Source organism: Scomber japonicus, chromosome 13, assembly GCF_027409825.1.
Source record: "Scomber japonicus isolate fScoJap1 chromosome 13, fScoJap1.pri, whole genome shotgun sequence".
In the NCBI taxonomy this organism is placed as follows: domain Eukaryota; kingdom Metazoa; phylum Chordata; class Actinopteri; order Scombriformes; family Scombridae; genus Scomber; species Scomber japonicus.
In genome coordinates, this window is record NC_070590.1 from 20,388,976 (window position 1) to 20,407,481 (window position 18,506).

The following is an 18,506-nucleotide window of genomic DNA, read 5'->3' on the forward strand; positions in this document are numbered from 1 at the left end:
CCTTTAAAATATATAAACATATAGGTGCTGCATTGGAATGGAGTTGTTAATAGTCTACAATACACACTTATTCACAATATAGCAGATATGATTTGTTACCTCACCAAGCTTGTGTTAGGTTTTCAACTTTGCACTCCACACTACCTGCATAATATACACTACTTATCCTACATAATGTTTACAAAGCATTTTTTTCTTCTCATAAAAGAACCCTTATGCATGTGGTTAGCAGCAAAGTTAAGTAAAAAAAAATGAAAAAAAATAAATGCTATAACAAATTATTGTTGCTCAAAGGTCACAACCTGTGCCTTTGGACCTTTCAGACACAGTTTCATCAGTGTTACACCAGTGTTCTCCAAAGGGAAGTCATTAATGTTTTGTTCCCATCTCTTGTCTCTATTCTCAAGGTGCTGTCCAAAGAGGTCTCACCTGTGGCAAAACAGAAGTCTAATTGCTTTCAAGAGGAATGGAAACACAAAGTGGACTAATGACCTCTAAGGAGTGTGTTCATCCATGTACAGCTTACATCATCAATGCTAAAAAAAAGTCAACATCAATCCTTAACATAATATATGGTGATAATAGATCAGTGGTGATTATTGCAAGTAACCTCATACTGTAAAACATATTAATATATTTTTTAGGCATTTTGTAGCTTCAGATTAGCAGAATTATCCACTGATTTCAGTGATATGTAAAGGTTACAAAAAAGGTTTCAGCTTTAAGAGAAAGTGTGACATTTTTAACAAAGTAGAGTTTTAGCAAAATTACAACATAAACAGCAATTTTGAACACAAGCTACTGATATTCAGGACTGTTACAAATAAATAATCAACTAATGTTTTCATGTGTTTTTTCACTGTGCTTTCCTCTCCTGCTGGAGAGAGTCATACATACATGTTTATCATTCTGATTCAATTGAATTAAATACAGTTTTTTGATATAGCGCCAAATCACTACAGAAGTTATCTCAAGGCACTTTTCACACAGAGCAGGCCTAGGGCCTGTACTCTTTACACTTGATGACAATAACAATGAAAAAATCTCCTTTAACGGGAAGAAACCTCAAGCAGAACCAGACTTTAGGTGGGTGGCCATCTGCCTTGACAGGTTTCGTGGATCCCCATTAGCTGGGGTCAGGTTGAAAGTCAGTTACATTACATACATGTGGTATTGTGGTAATGCACAATCTAACAAGAAATCATCTTTGCAACACCACTAATGTAATCTTGTCTCAGCTGAGTGGTGAAGTAGACATGGAGCAGACCCTTTATTCTTGAATGGCATCAACTGGAGAAATCAGATTTGTCCAACTCTGTGGTGCAGACAATTAAAAGCACATGGGTTCAGTCCACCATCTAAGCTGATAAAGTGAAATGTTTTGGAGAAACAGTGAATTGACCAAGAATCTTGTGTACTTTGTCACTTCACATAAGCTACACTTTTATGGGTATCAGCTATGAAACCCTTCACAAGAGATTCAGATGCTACCCAGTGCTTAATTTCTTCACCCTGATTGAAAGAAGTCTTTCTGTGCAAGTGGCAATGCTTTGCAGAATTCACAACCCGTTCACTTGAAGTATGGCTGCTGCAACATCCCTCTTTAGTATCTGTGCGGGAGCAATGTAGTCTACGCCTTGCATTATGGTTTTCTAAGTTTTTTTAAAAAATCCCTCTGCAGATTAGTGGTCAGTTTGGGGCAGCTGTGGGCCTGTGGGGTAACTTAGGGTCACTCTGATCATGAGTAACAAACTTTGGTAACCATAGTAACACACACCACTCCAGGTTAAAAAACCACCCAAGCTAGAGCGGCAGACACACTCCATGAAGAGGAGGATCACACAGGTAACTATGTCATGTAACACAGGTATTGTATGTCTCTGCACTCTGAACCATGACAATGTCAGTCATGAATCTGGTTTGTTGACTCTTATCATTATCTTCTCAGTCACAAAGTTACCCTTTAACTGGAATAACTGCTTTGCTTTTCCTATTTTTGTGTTTTTCCTGTACCTTGTCACATAACATAAAAAGGTGAATATAATGCATTTATCGAATGGCAAGAAAGAAATGTACATGTGCCCCCCAAAAAATGTACATGTTTTTTCCTTTTTTTCAGAATTTCACAGTAAAATGGACAACCAGACGTCATTAACATTCACAATGACTGCATATGCTGTCATGGAAAACTACAAACACGGGATCTTTACTGTATTGCTCCTACTGTATCTTATTACTATTATTCTGAATACACTGCTAATTGTGGTCATACACCAAAACAAAAAGCTGCACCAACCTATGAATGTGTTTGCATGTATGTTATCCATCAATGAAATCTACGGCAGCAGTGCCTTGTTACCTGCAGTTTTGAGCATGCTCATATCTGAGACGCATGAAATAACTGTAAAATGGTGTATGGCTCAAGTCTATTTCCTACACACTTATGCAAGTGCTGAGTTTTGTATTTTAGCTGTTATGGCATATGACAGATATGTTGCCATCTGTTACCCCCTTCATTACCACAGCATCATGTCTAATTCAAAAGTATGCAAACTTGTTGCATTTGCAAGCATATATCCCCTAGTTTTATTTATGTGTTTTTATTCCTTAACTGTACAACTGTCCTTTTGTGGAAAAGTCATGCCAAAATTATACTGTGTGAACATGGAACTGGTCAAAAACGCATGCACAAATGCATCTGCATCATACATAAGTGTAGTGGGACTTGTGTTTATTTTAATTCTTATTGCCCCTCAGGTAACAATGATTCTTTTCTCTTATGTGCAAATATTAAGAGTATGTAGGACATTATTGAAAAAATCTCAAGGCAATGCACTTAAAACTTGCATCCCACATGTATTATCTTTGATAAACTTCACCATTGGTTCCTTATTTGAAATCATCCAAACTAGATTTAACATGAGTCATGTGGCTTTCCAGGCAAGGATCTTCCTTTCTTTATACTTTATCATCATTCCACCAATTACAAACCCGATGCTGTACGGATTGGGAACTCAGATGGTGAGAATTCAAATATTGAAGCTGTTTATTAAGTACAAGATCCTGCCAACACAGTTAGCAAAGTGATTGCTGCTCAATTACAGACTATTACATTCATCCCCATTCATTATAATTATAAGTGTTTCTGACACTATAATACATACAATGATCTTTATGAAGTAATTACTCTCACAAAGCTATTTGAGTTCCTTCATCTTTTGCTGCCCTTTTTCCTTTTAGTAAGTCTATTTGTTAATGGTGATAATGATACAAATTAATAAGAGTGAGAGAGTGTAATTCTAAGCTGTTGTTTAAACTGTAATGCATATTTAATTTCCAAGGACATTAATTGATTTGATAGTTAATATTTCATATATATGGCAGCATGCACTTCAGTTTCCAATGAAAATAAGGTGAAAGATAAATAATATATGACATTATATGATATGTACCTGACTGCATTTGCTTTGCTGCTTTCATCATTTCTTTTATTAATTATCAACTAAATGCTAAGTTTAGTGATATGTCTCTGTGTTTGCATAATAAATGGTATTTGCCTTCAAATGTCAGAAATTAGGATGCTTTGTGAAAACTGTGTAATGCGGTTGCCTTGAGAGTCCATCCTCTCTGTTCTTTGTATACTCTCCTCAGTCTTTGTGCTTTTCATCTCTTAAGATTTCTAAACCATACAAAATAAAATTAGAATATTTGAAGGTTTTTAGGTCTTTAGTTGAGACAGAAAGTTGTACATTAAGTTGATTGTTACTGTAAAGACTTTCAGACCAAACAACACACAAAGTTAAACCCATTGATTCATCACTTGTCCTCATAATTTCATGAGTCATTTTACCTGCCTTTACCTGAGAGCAGACATAGAGAACAGCAAGTGTCCAATGCTGCTCCACCATTTACAATTAAAAGGAGTGAAATTGCTGTATTTAACATGGTTTATGTCTATTCAAGCATGAATAAAAGAAGAAGAAAAACAGTGGCTTTGTGGGATAGTCGTAATACCATTACATAAATAATGAATGCATTTATTCATGTGTTCATGCAGGAGAGAGCAGATCTTCGCCAGGTGTGCAAGTATTCATGTATGCAACATTTTAATAAAGTGGTTTTGTATAGTATATTGTCAGTTTTCTTTAAGACACACAGAATAGTGTAATGGACTTGTAACTGAGCATCCTGGGTTCCCCTAACTGTATAACCTTAATAAGGACACAATTATAAGTCCAAACTTCTTAGATTAAAGATGTAGTATGTAGAATTTAGTGGCATGATAATAACCCCCTGCAACTTTAGAATTACATAGTCAACTTTGTTGGTACAGTGGGTGCAGTAATGTAGATACCGGGGGTCTGCAAATAGACATATCAATAGACATCAATCCTTAACATAATATATGGTGATAATAGATCAGTGGTGATTATTGCCAGTAACCTCATACTGTAAAACAGATAAATATATTTTTTAGGCATTTTGTAGCTTCAGATTAGCAGAATTATCCACTGATTTAAGTGATATGTAAAGGTTACAAAAAAGTTTCAGCTTTAAGAGAAAGTGTGACATTTTTAACAAAGTAGAGTTTTAGTAAAATTACAACACAATCACTGTGCTTTCCTCTCCTGCTGGAGAGAGTCATACATACATGTTTATCATTCTGATTCAATTGAATTCAATACAGTTTTTGATATAGTGCCAAATAACCACAGAAGTTATCTCAAGGTTCTTTTCACACATAGCAGGCATAGGACCTGTACTCTTTACACTTGGTGACAATAACAACGAAAAAATCCCCTTTAACGGGAAGAAACCTCAAGCAGAACCAGACTCTAGGTGAGTGGCCATCTGCCTTGACGGGTTTAGTTTTATTAGGATCCCCATTAGCTGCAACCTTGCTGAAGCTATTCTTCCTGGGGTCAGGTTGGAAATCAGTTACATTACATACATGTGGTATTGTGGTAATGCACAGTCTAGCAACAAATCATCTTTGCAACACCACTAATGTAATCTTGTCTCAGCTGAGTGGTGAAGTAGACATGGAGCAGACCCTTTATTCTTGAATGGCATCAACTGGAGAAATCAGATTGGTCCAACTCTGTGGTGCAGACAATTAAAAGCACATGGGTTCAGTCCACCATCTAAGCTGATAAAGTGAAATGTTTTGGAGAAACAGTGAATTGACCGAGAATCTTGTGTACTTTGTCACTTCACATAAGCTACACTTTTATGGGTATCAGCTATGAAACCCTTCACAAGACATTCAGATGCTACCCAGTGCTTAATTTCTTCACCCCGATTGAAGGAAGTCTTTTTGTGCAAGTGGCAATACTTTGCAGAATTCACAACCCATTCACTTGAAGTATGGCTGCTGCAACATCCCTCTTTAGTATCTGTGCGGGAACAATGTAGTCTATGCCTTGCATTATGGTTTTCTAAGTTTTTTTTTTTAAATCCCTCTGCAGATTAGTGGTCAGTTTGGGGCAGCTGTGGGCCTGTGGGGTAACTTAGGGTCACTCTGATCATGAGTAACAAACTTTGGTAACCATAGTAATACACACCACTCCTCTCTGAGCAATGTTAAAAAACCACCCAAGCTAGAGCGGCAGACACACTCCATGAAGAGGAGGATCACACAGGTAACTATGTCATGTAACACAGGTAATGTATGTCTCTGTACTCTGAACCATGACAATGTCAGTCATGAATCTGGTTTGTTGACTCTTATCATTATCTTCTCAGTCACAAAGTTACCCTTTAACTGGAATAACTGCTTTGCTTTTCCTATTTTTGTGTTTTTCCTGTACCTTGTCACATAACATAAAAAGGTGAATATAATGCATTTATCGAATGGCAAGAAAGAAATGTACATGTGCCCCCCAAAAAATGTACATGTTTTTTCCTTTTTTTCAGAATTTCACAGTAAAATGGACAACCAGACGTCATTAACATTCACAATGACTGCATACGCTGTCATGGAAAACTACAAACACGGGATCTTTACTGTATTGCTCCTACTGTATCTTATTACTATTATTCTGAATACACTGCTAATTGTGGTCATACACCAAAACAAAAAGCTGCACCAACCTATGAATGTGTTTGCATGTATGTTATCCATCAATGAAATCTACGGCAGCAGTGCCTTGTTACCTGCAGTTTTGAGCATGCTCATATCTGAGACGCATGAAATAACTGTAAAATGGTGTATGGCTCAAGTCTATTTCATACACACTTATGGGAGTGCTGAGTTTTGTATTTTAGCTGTTATGGGATACGATAGATATGTTGCCATCTGTTACCCCCTGCATTACCACAGCATCATGTCTAATTCAAAAGTATGCAAACTTGTTGCATTTGCAAGCATATATCCCCTAGTTTTATTTATGTGTTTTTATTCCTTAACTGTACAACTGTCCTTTTGTGGAAAAGTCATGCCAAAATTATACTGTGTGAACATGGAACTGGTCAAAAACGCATGCACAAATGCATCTGCATCATACATAAGTGTAGTGGGACTTGTGTTTATTTTAATTCTTATTGCCCCTCAGGTAACAATGATTCTTTTCTCTTATGTGCAAATATTAAGAGTATGTAGGACATTATTGAAAAAATCTCAAGGCAATGCACTTAAAACTTGCATCCCACATGTATTATCTTTGATAAACTTCACCATTGGTTGCTTATTTGAAATCATCCAAACTAGATTTAACATGAGTCATGTGGCTTTCCAGGCAAGGATCTTCCTTTCTTTATACTTTATCATCATTCCACCAATTACAAACCCGATGCTGTACGGATTGGGAACTCAGATGGTGAGAATTCAAATACTGAAGCTGTTTATTAAGTACAAGATCCTGCCAACATAGTTAGCAAAGTGATTGCTGCTCAATTACAGACTATTACATTCATCCCCATTCATTATAATTATAAGTGTTTCTGACACTATAATACATACAATGATCTTTATGAAGTAATTACTCTCACAAAGCTATTTGAGTTCCTTCATCTTTTGCTGCCCTTTTTCCTTTTAGTAAGTCTATTTGTTAATGGTGATAATGATACAAATTAATAAGAGTGAGAGAGTGTAATTCAAAGCTGTTGTTTAAACTGTAATGCATATTTAATTTCCAAGGTCATTAATTGATTTGATAGTTAATATTTCATATATATGGCAGCATGCACTTCAGTTTCCAATGAAAATAAGGTGAAAGATAAATAATATATGACATTATATGATATGTACCTGACTACATTTGCTTTGCTGCTTTCATCATTTCTTTTATTAATTATCAACTAAATGCTAAGTTTAGTGATATGTCTCTGTGTTTGCATAATAAATGGTATTTGCCTTCAAATGTCAGAAATTAGGATGCTTTGTGAAAACTGTGTAATGTGGTTGCCTTGAGAGTCCATCCTCTCTCAGTTCTTTGTATACTCTCCTCAGTCTTTGTGCTTTTCATCTCTTAAGATTTCTAAACCATACAAAATAAAATTAGAATATTTGAAGGTTTTTAGGTCTTTAGCTGAGACAGAAAGTTGTACATTAAGTTGATTGTTACTGTAAAGACTTTCAGACCAAACAACACACAAAGTTAAACCCATTGATTCATCACTTGTCCTCATAATTTCATGAGTCATTTTACCTGCCTTTACCTGAGAGCAGACATAGAGAACAGCAAGTGTCCAATGCTGCTCCACCATTTACAATTAAAAGGAGTGAAATTGCTGTATTTAACATGGTTTATGTCTATTCAAGCATGAATAAAAGAAGGAGAAAAACGGTGGCTTTGTGGGATAGTTGTAATACAAGATTACATAAATAATGAATGCATTTATTCATGTGTTCATGCAGGAGAGTGCAGATCTTCGCCAGGTGTGCAAGTATTCATGTATGCAACATTTTAATAAAGTGGTTTTGTATAGTATATTGTCGGTTTTCTTTAAGACACACAGAATAGTGTAATGGACTTGTAACTGAGCATCCTGGGTTCCCCTAACTGTATAATCTTAATAAGGACACAATTATAAGTCCAAACTTCTTAGATTAAAGATGTAGTATGTAGAATTTAGTGGCATGATAATAACCCCCTGCAACTTTAGAATTACGTAGTCAACTTTGTTGGTACAGTGGGTGCAGTAATGTAGATACCGGGGGTCTGCAAATAGACATATCAATAGACATCAATCCTTAACATAATATATGGTGATAATAGATCAGTGGTGATTATTGCCAGTAACCTCATACTGTAAAACAGATAAATATATTTTTTAGGCATTTTGTAGCTTCAGATTAGCAGAATTATCCACTGATTTAAGTGATATGAAAAAGTTATATAAAAAAGTTTCAGCTTTAAGACAAAGTGTGACATTTTTAACAAAGTAGAGTTTTAGTAAAATTACAACACAATCACTGTGCTTTCCTCTCCTGCTGGAGAGAGTCATACATACATGTTTATCATTCTGATTCAATTGAATTCAATACAGTTTTTGATATAGTGCCAAATAACTACAGAAGTTATCTCAAGGTTCTTTTCACACATAGCAGGCATAGGACCTGTACTCTTTACACTTGGTGACAATAACAACGAAAAAATCCCCTTTAACGGGAAGAAACCTCAAGCAGAACCAGACTTTAGGTGAGTGGCCATCTGCCTTGACGGGTTTAGTTTTATTAGGATCCCCATTAGTTGCAACCTTGCTGAAGCTATTCTTCCTGGGGTCAGGTTGGAAATCAGTTACATTACATACATGTGGTATTGTGGTAATGCACAGTCTAGCAACAAATCATCTTTGCAACACCACTAATGTAATCTTGTCTCAGCTGAGTGGTGAAGTAGACATGGAGCAGACCCTTTATTCTTGAATGGCATCAACTGGAGAAATCAGATTGGTCCAACTCTGTGGTGCAGACAATTAAAAGCACATGGGTTCAGTCCACCATCTAAGCTGATAAAGTGAAATGTTTTGGAGAAACAGTGAATTGACCGAGAATCTTGTGTACTTTGTCACTTCACATAAGCTACACTTTTATGGGTATCAGCTATGAAACCCTTCACAAGACATTCAGATGCTACCCAGTGCTTAATTTCTTCACCCCGATTGAAGGAAGTCTTTTTGTGCAAGTGGCAATACTTTGCAGAATTCACAACCCATTCACTTGAAGTATGGCTGCTGCAACATTCCTCTTTAGTATCTGTGCGGGAACAATGTAGTCTACACCTTGCATTATGGTTTTCTAAGTTTTTTTTTTAAAATCCCTCTGCAGATTAGTGGTCAGTTTGGGGCAGCTGTGGATCATGAGTAACAAACTTTGGTAACCATAGTAATACACACCACTCCTCTCTGAGCAATGTTAAAAAACCACCCAAGCTAGAGCGGCAGACACACTCCATGAAGAGGAGGATCACACAGGTAACTATGTCATGTAACACAGGTAATGTATGTCTCTGTACTCCGAACCATGACAATGTCAGTCATGAATCTGGTTTGTTGACTCTTATCATTATCTTCTCAGTCACAAAGTTACCCTTTAACTGGAATAACTGCTTTGCTTTTCCTATTTTTGTGTTTTTCCTGTACCTTGTCACATAACATAAAAAGGTGAATATAATGCATTTATCGAATGGCAAGAAAGAAATGTACATGTGCCCCCCAAAAAATGTACATGTTTTTCCCTTTTTTTCAGAATTTCACAGTAAAATGGACAACCAGACGTCATTAACATTCACAATGACTGCATATGCTGTCATGGAAAACTACAAACACGGGATCTTTACTGTATTGCTCCTACTGTATCTTATTACTATTATTCTGAATACACTGCTAATTGTGGTCATACACCAAAACAAAAAGCTGCACCAACCTATGAATGTGTTTGCATGTATGTTATCCATCAATGAAATCTACGGCAGCAGTGCCTTGTTACCTGCAGTTTTGAGCATGCTCATATCTGAGACGCATGAAATAACTGTAAAATGGTGTATAGCTCAAGTCTATTTCATACACACTTATGGGAGTGCTGAGTTTTGTATTTTAGCTGTTATGGGATATGACAGATATGTTGCCATCTGTTACCCCCTTCATTACCACAGCATCATGTCTAATTCAAAAGTATGCAAACTTGTTGCATTTGCAAGCATATATCCCCTAGTTTTATTTATGTGTTTTTATTCCTTAACTGTACAACTGTCCTTTTGTGGAAAAGTCATGCCAAAATTATACTGTGTGAACATGGAACTGGTCAAAAACGCATGCACAAATGCATCTGCATCATACATAAGTGTAGTGGGACTTGTGTTTATTTTAATTCTTATTGCCCCTCAGGTAACAATGATTCTTTTCTCTTATGTGCAAATATTAAGAGTATGTAGGACATTATTGAAAAAATCTCAAGGCAATGCACTTAAAACTTGCATCCCACATGTATTATCTTTGATAAACTTCACCATTGGTTGCTTATTTGAAATCATCCAAACTAGATTTAACATGAGTCATGTGGCTTTCCAGGCAAGGATCTTCCTTTCTTTATACTTTATCATCATTCCACCAATTACAAACCCGATGCTGTACGGATTGGGAACTCAGATGGTGAGAATTCAAATACTGAAACTGTTTATTAAGTACAAGATCCTGCCAACACAGTTAGCAAAGTGATTGCTGCTTAATTACAGACTATTACATTCATCCCCATTCATTATAATTATAAGTGTTTCTGACACTATAATACATACAATGATCTTTATGAAGTAATTACTCTCACAAAGCTATTTGAGTTCCTTCATCTTTTGCTGCCCTTTTTCCTTTTAGTAAGTCTATTTATTAATGGTGATAATGATACAAATTAATAAGAGTGAGAGAGTGTAATTCAAAGCTGTTGTTTAAACTGTAATGCATATTTAATTTCCAAGGACATTAATTGATTTGATAGTTAATATTTCATATATATGGCAGCATGCACTTCAGTTTCCAATGAAAATAAGGTGAAAGATAAATAATATATGACATTATATGATATGTACCTGACTACATTTGCTTTGCTGCTTTCATCATTTCTTTTATTAATTATCAACTAAATGCTAAGTTTAGTGATATGTCTCTGTGTTTGCATAATAAATGGTATTTGCCTTCAAATGTCAGAAATTAGGATGCTTTGTGAAAACTGTGTAATGCGGTTGCCTTGAGAGTCCATCCTCTCTCAGTTCTTTGTATACTCTCCTGAGTCTTTGTGCTTTTCATCTCTTAAGATTTCTAAACCATACAAAATAAAATTTGAATATTTGAGGTTTTTAGGTCTTTAGTTGAGACAGAAAGTTGTACATTAAGTTGATTGTTACTGTAAAGACTTTGAGACCAAACAACACACAAAGTTAAACCCATTGATTCATCACTTGTCCTCATAATTTCATGAGTCATTTTACCTGCCTTTACCTGAGAGCAGACATAGAGAACAGCAAGTGTCCAATGCTGCTCCACCATTTACAATTAAAAGGAGTGAAATTGCTGTATTTAACATGGTTTATGTCTATTCAAGCATGAATAAAAGAAGAAGAAAAACAGTGGCTTTGTGGGATAGTTGTAATACATGATTACATAAATAATGAATGCATTTATTCATGTGTTCATGCAGGAGAGAGCAGATCTTCGCCAGGTGTGCAAGTATTCATGTATGCAACATTTTAATAAAGTGGTTTTGTATAGTATATTGTCAGTTTTCTTTAAGACACACAGAATAGTGTAATGGACTTGTAACTGAGCATCCTGGGTTCCCCTAACTGTATAACCTTAATAAGGACACAATTATAAGTCCAAACTTCTTAGATTAAAGATGTAGTATGTAGAATTTAGTGGCATGATAATAACCACCTGTAATGTAGATACCGGGGGTCTGCAAATACACATACTTGTTTAGCCCAGCCGATTGCCTTAAATGTGTTTTAATATGCTGTAACACATATCATAAAATGGTGAGGACTGCTGAAAAGACAAAAGTACTAGGTACTATAGATAAGGAATGGTGTCAAAAAATGAAAACGATATGACTTTATGTGATCATCATTTTTGTTACAGTATTGGCAGATTATTACATTTTCAGTTTTTATTAAAATTTTTTTATCACATTATGCACAGTTATTACATTAGTTTCTCCAGTCATGTATATTATGTAAAATGTAATGTCCAAATCCAGCAATTGAAACAAACCTTCACTTTGTTTGAATTTAGTTGTGGAATTTAGTTTAGCTTAGCTCATCTTAGAATACTACTTCACTATATATGGAATTCTTTATCACTGTTTTGTGAATTAGCAGGAAAGTGGGAACTATAGAATAGAAGTAAGCTCATTAGCGGTCAGTGTTTTACATCCCCTTGGAAGCAATTAGGAACTTAATAATGAGAGTGAGACCTGACCTGTGAACAATACCTGGAGAATAAATGACTGTAGTGTAATTGTGATGAAACAATTGTAGCCTAAGCATAGGCCATAATCAATATACTATAGTAATATAATATAATAATGGATTAATAAAAAGACTATTTTCCCAATAGGAGGGATCATTAAAGTAATAAATCTCCAATTTACAGACAGACCTTGCAACTTGTTTGACCCCTGACAAGGCACTCAACTTTTGCCGGTAGAGAAATGAAATCAAACATCACCTAAACATAACCCTAACCCTAACCCTAACCCTAACCCTAACCCAGATCTTCAAATAACTTTTAAAATACAAATGTATTTGGTATTGTTTATTCAGACCACCATATTCATTAACCTCATTGATCATTCTGTCAGAACTGTCACAAAGTTAGAAATTCAATATCAATTGACAAAACAGAACATTATAGCACAGATTAAGTTTAACATGAACGTTTAACATGAAACATGAAAGGTTTCATGGTTGGAGTTCAGCGGCTCAAACTCAAAGGATAATCTCAAAGTAAAAATTAAGTATAGAGGTAAAATGATTGCAGATGTCAGTTCAACTTTTGCCATTGTAATCACATGATGAGTGGAGAGGAAATTACTCATCATACATTTAAGCAAATTGGAATTTATTGGAACTAAGCATAACACCTGCAGTACTACAGGAAATGTATTTTTGTATTGTATTGTTTTTGTCAAGTATGCACCAAGACAAAATCCAATCAGTGTTTCACTGGTATGGTAATAAATACATTGAATCTTGAAGCTTTTGTAAAATGTTCTATGCAGAAACAGATTTATGTTGTCACATCCTCAGCCCATAAGTGCATTGTAGGATTTGACATATGAATCCACATATGCATATGAGTAAGAACATGTGACCATTTCAATTCACAAGAGCAGAAATGCAGAGTATAATTGCTGCCCAGTGCATTCATGTGCAGGTGGGGCGGGGGGTCAGCACACACATTTGATCTCTAATTGTTGAGTGGGCACTGTGAAGTATATTCTCGTAAGATCAGATGTTCGTAAATGAATTTGTGTCAGCATGAGAAATTTCTCTGAAGTGACATATTTTATTCTGGCTGATTTTTATGGAATGGACGACCTGAAGCCAGTATACTTCTGCATGTTCTTGATTATATACATAACCATTGTTGCTGAAAATGTAGTGTTAATTGGAGTGATCTATTGTGAAAAAACCCTGCATGAGCCAATGTACCTGCTCCTGTGTAACCTGGCTGTGAATGGTCTTTATGGAAGCACTGCTTTACTGCCAGCAGTGCTGAGCAACATGCTCTCACACTCACATGAGATCTCTCTACAGTTCTGTCAGATACAGATTTACAGTATACACACATATGCCATCACTGAATTCACAATTCTAGCAGCGATGAGTTATGACAGGTATGTGGCCATTTGTTTTCCGCTGACTTATCATACAATTATGTCACACAGAGTTGTGAAACTGATTGTTTTTACATGGCTTTTCCCCATGCTGGCATTTCTTATTGTTTTCATTTTAACTCTTCGGCTGCGGTTTTGTGAGACAACCATAGAAAAGGTGTACTGTATTAATTACTTACTGGTGAAACTTTCCTGCACAGATACATCAGTTGTTAATATAGTTGGCCTGCTATCTGTAGCTCTGTATACACTTCCACAGCTCATCATGATCTTTTATTCATATGCACACATCTTGAGAATATGTATATTGTCATTCAGCAAATCCAAGCTGAAAGCTCTCCGGACTTGCACCCCCCACCTGCTAGCAATAACTAACTACTCGATTGGGTGCTTTTTTGAAATAGCACAAAGTCGATTCAATATTAGTGGTCTGCCCTACCAAACTAAGTTGTTTTTATCTCTGTACTTTTTGATATTTCCACCCATTCTTAATCCAACAATCTACGGTTTGAGTATTCAAGCCATAAGACTGCGACTGTTCAGGCTTTTCAGCAGCAAAAACAGGCAAGTGCAAATAATGTAGCCAACAGAGCAGCTGTTGTTGTGTCCTGCATTGTGCTGTGTCGACTGATGCCTCTGGAAACACATGACATAAAGAAAGTCCTGTCTCCCCCTGTTGATTAATTACATTTGCTACTAAAACAGGACTAGATCAGGCAGTGCTAAGAAAAAAAACCTCTGGATAGTTGAATTCATGTCATGCCATGTTTAGTTTCAGGCTGAAGCTCAGGCTTTGTGCATTTAATGTATTGAGTTTCGATGAGTTTGTCAGCCCCTCGCTGGATCCTATAATGCAGGAATGCAATAAAACACGTTTTTCAGAGTTTCAACTGGCTTGCTAAAGAAGGCTAAATATGCTGCTGAGACTTTTAAACATACACTTAAACAGACGCTGAAACCTGCAAATACTCAATAGTAAATATCAACAAGTAAATGTGGAGAAAATTCTAAAACACATTTTATATGCATCAAGTTTGTCTTTCACACTTTGTCCTGGCTGTGCTGCAAACTCTCATATGACCACTGTTTGTTTTAATCATGCTGATTCGATATTTTTAGTTGCAAATTAATAGAAAAAATACTAAAAGAAATCAAATAAAGTCATTTCAGCATTGGAGTTGTAATGATTTTTCAGCATGTAGTGTTAAGGTTTAGATCATAAATAATATATATATGTGCATTTTATGCTCTCTGACATTTGACAAGATTTACAAACTCTTTTTGTTCTATGTGGTCCATTCATATGCTGAGTGTCACAATGTGCTGAAAACATAAATCATTTTCAGTGGAAGTAGTTTGTTTATGCATTGACTGACAGCATATGTTATTAGATAAAGTGTCCAGATTCTTGGGTGTCAAAGTCCTTTTTTGTGTCATTTGGTACAGTTAATAAAGTATAATTCATCTGGTCACTGTAGAGAATTCCCCTTTATTATTATTATATGTGTTTGGTGTCTGTTTTCCCCTGCATGTTAACTGAAAATACAATTTAAAAAGAAAAATCATTTGCTGAATGTTTGTAGATGTTAATCAAACATTTAATTTGTGCATCATGTGTGAAACATACACAGAAAAGAGAAATAGTGACTTTGTTTGGTGGCAGTGTTTACATTCAGACTGCATGACTATTTATCTGTAAGTATTTATCTGCTTCTCTATTTGTGCCTCATCCTCCTTTAATTCTAATAAGTAGCATCCAAAATGAGCATTTCTAGTTTAATTCTTTTCTTGAGCTACTGATGAAAGGCTCTTACTCAAAAGTCAACTGAGGACAATTAATATCTTTAAGACCTCCTACATTACTCATATTATGAGACAAGATGGTATTATCATGGTTATTAATACAGTTCGACATCTGTAGAGAAATGGGACTGTGACTGTGAAAAATTGGTAAATTAAATTTGTCCCATGTGCTGTATTCCCTACCACTCTGTGTTCATTATATTGTTGAAGACTGCACACAAAGATAAAGGTTCAACCAAAACAGAGTCACTTTTTTTCTCTAATAATGAATAAGATAAAGTGAAAAGAAAATGGCTAAACAGACAAAGAAAGACACTGTAGTACGGAAGAGGATTAGGGCCACTGTGGAAAGAAAGTGAGTTCTGACTTTAAACTCAGAATTCTGAGAAAAAAGTCAGAACTCACTTTTTTTCCCACAGTGGCCCTAATCCTCTTCATGAGCAAAAATCACTATTTTCTGTTGCTTCCTGTAGACAAAACTAAAAGAATCTTGTCTCCATGCCTTTTCATTTTTGTGAACAAAGTCACATTTTAAAAACATTATTTTTCCATGAAAATTATGACCTCATGTAAAAGCTACTGCTGCCTACATCCTCTCACACTTAATCTTCACCTTGGTTCTGGTGCAAGACATCCAATAATTCACACTACATTAGTCACCTTCCTCACATATCTAAGACATGTTTTGTTCCAGGATGATATAAAAACTGATGTGTGTCTATGTGTTAAAAATCTATCTGTGGTAAATTGGTGCAGTTGTCCTGTCATTCTTTGTGCATGGGACTGAGCCTTACCTTGCTGCTAAACTGCAGCAAATGATTTTTGATGGTTTCTACCTTTCTGCATGTGGAAACAGTGGGGTTCCAGTTTCACCCTGTGTTTTTTGAATATTGCTGTACAAACTTACACTGGAGATATTGCACTAGTTTTCTGTGTTGGTCTTCTTCTGTGTTATTCTTTATTAATAAAAACATTCACTACATCCTACTAGAATGCCTGAGGCTCCGTACAGAGTGAGTGTGTGTGTACTCTTTGCATATTATTATTATTAGTACCATCTGCTGAGTCAACATTTGCTGGGCTCCCTGGTAGTGGAATATAGTGTTGGACAACAGTAATGATCATGAGAAACAAAATCATTTAACAATATGTTTTACATGTGCCCATGCCATACTTTATTTAATATAAAAGTAATGTAGCTACAATATGGCACTCATGTGCAATGTCAGTCAATTTCAAATGGCATGGTAATGTGTTTTAGTTATACAAAGCATGCTTGTACATTAAACATTTAATAAACACAGTAATTCCTCTTTTTTGCAGGGACCACTTGAAAATAAATCAACTTTCGTGGGGGGGGGGGGGGGTAAAATACGTATTAAAAACACATTGTGGTGGTTGTTTAGGGGATAGTGGTGGGGGTGGGGAGGTTGACACCAGTATTCTCCAGACGCACTTAGAAATACAAAACTGTTTTACAAACAATCAGGTAGACAGCATGCTTACAAAAATAGACGACTAGTCTGATCATTCCTTTGTAATTTACAATACTGGTTCATTATTGCCAAGCGTTATATTATTATTGTGCTCCTGTTGTGTGGAATAGTTTTCTTTCTGTATCGTCTCTCTTGGAAAAGTACAATGTACATTCACAATCACTGAGGCACAGCACTTAATTTACAATTTGTATAAGTACCCCAAAACATTGTGTAGTCACTGTTGCCATAGTAACGTAATATTAAATATATATATATATATATGTATATATATATATATATTTATATGTTTAACACCCTGTACACTCATGGAACAATCATGCATAACAAAATGTTGTGTACATCCAAAATAGCTTTAAATCCTCCATCACGGGGCTGTACACAACTCCAACGTGATCTTCAAAATGGTTCAACAAAAGCGACAAGAAGTGGCCATGCATGTGAGCGATGAGTTACAAAACTCTCCAGTAAGTCTCTGACACGGACACAAAGGGCTTATTTTCCAGTATTAAACCCTGTGAGATTGTATTTATTTTGATCAAGTCAACCTTCTTCTTTGCCTTTTGAGAAAGCCCTCAAAAAGCCCTCATCTTTAAAAAAAAAAAAGAAAAAAAGAGAGAGTTCAGGTGGAGAGAGACACCAAGTCTCTGTGCTCCTGCGCGGTGAGCGGGGCTGAAGGAGAAGTGAAAGGAGGGGAGATGGAGAGCCGAGCAGGTGAAAGAGGTTTTCCGGTGCCTTTCATCTCCAGCAGCAGGATGCCGGCTGCGTTATGCACAGGCAGAGGTGATACGTTCGAGGATTCATTGACAAGCTGATCCTCACAAGCTTACCCTAAAAACCTAATGACCGGTTTGTGTCTTGAAGAGGGACATTCTGCAAAGAGGTGGAAGGAATAATTAGCAATTAAATAATAAAACGCACAGATATTGGAGGAACGTGAATGCTCAAAAAAGTATGTGGTCGTACCTTAAGTGAGCTATGGAGTATCCGGAGTCGGTGGAGCTTGTCATTGAGTAGGGGGTCATTCACTCGGCGGACAAATGAGCGCTTGTACTCCAGGCGGCTGGCTGATCTGTGCTCAGCCGAGGTAGACAGATTGGTCTGCTCCAGAGCCCGGTACAAATCCCCCAGAGAGTCTGCCTGCATCCTGAAGTCCCGTATATGGCCTGGCAACAAAGACAAGCAATTATTGACAAAAATGTTACAGCAAAATGAACTAAAGGTGAGATTTATTAAGATTAAGATATTCTATCTTGCATTGAATCTCTCATCACTCCACTGTATGAAACTGCAGGCAACCTCTGCCTTCCCACATGTTCACACCAGCCAGTTGTGTGCTCCCTGCCCAGCATGTCATGGCAAAGAGCCGAAGTTAA

General features: G+C 36.2%; 5 protein-coding genes across 5 annotated transcripts in view; 4 read left to right on the forward strand and 1 right to left on the reverse strand.

The window, feature by feature from the left end:
- Positions 1 to 2,133: 2,133 nt before the first annotated feature.
- On the forward strand, positions 2,134 to 3,087 carry LOC128371658 (olfactory receptor 52D1-like). The gene has a single exon (XM_053332027.1). The coding sequence runs from the start codon at positions 2,134 to 2,136 to the stop codon at positions 3,085 to 3,087; it is 954 nt and encodes a 317-aa protein (XP_053188002.1).
- A 2,843-nt stretch (positions 3,088 to 5,930) lies between these two features.
- LOC128371787 (olfactory receptor 52D1-like) lies at positions 5,931 to 6,872 on the forward strand. The gene has a single exon (XM_053332162.1). The coding sequence runs from the start codon at positions 5,931 to 5,933 to the stop codon at positions 6,870 to 6,872; it is 942 nt and encodes a 313-aa protein (XP_053188137.1).
- Positions 6,873 to 9,705: 2,833 nt separating this feature from the next.
- LOC128371903 (olfactory receptor 52D1-like) lies at positions 9,706 to 10,659 on the forward strand. Its single transcript, XM_053332294.1, has one exon. The coding sequence runs from the start codon at positions 9,706 to 9,708 to the stop codon at positions 10,657 to 10,659; it is 954 nt and encodes a 317-aa protein (XP_053188269.1).
- A 2,813-nt stretch (positions 10,660 to 13,472) lies between these two features.
- Positions 13,473 to 14,414, forward strand: LOC128370929 (olfactory receptor 52L1-like). Its single transcript, XM_053331113.1, has one exon. It carries the CDS (start codon positions 13,473 to 13,475, stop codon positions 14,412 to 14,414), a length of 942 nt encoding a protein of 313 aa, XP_053187088.1.
- A 3,547-nt stretch (positions 14,415 to 17,961) lies between these two features.
- The window catches only part of LOC128371221 (connector enhancer of kinase suppressor of ras 2-like), a 30,480-nt gene continuing 29,935 nt past the window's right edge, over positions 17,962 to 18,506 (reverse strand). The window contains exons 21-22 of the mRNA XM_053331482.1: positions 18,097 to 18,296; positions 17,962 to 18,003 (exon numbers count right to left, since the gene is read on the reverse strand). Coding sequence (XP_053187457.1) covers positions 17,962 to 18,003; positions 18,097 to 18,296 — 242 coding nt within the window. The remainder of the gene's footprint in view (positions 18,004 to 18,096; positions 18,297 to 18,506) is intronic.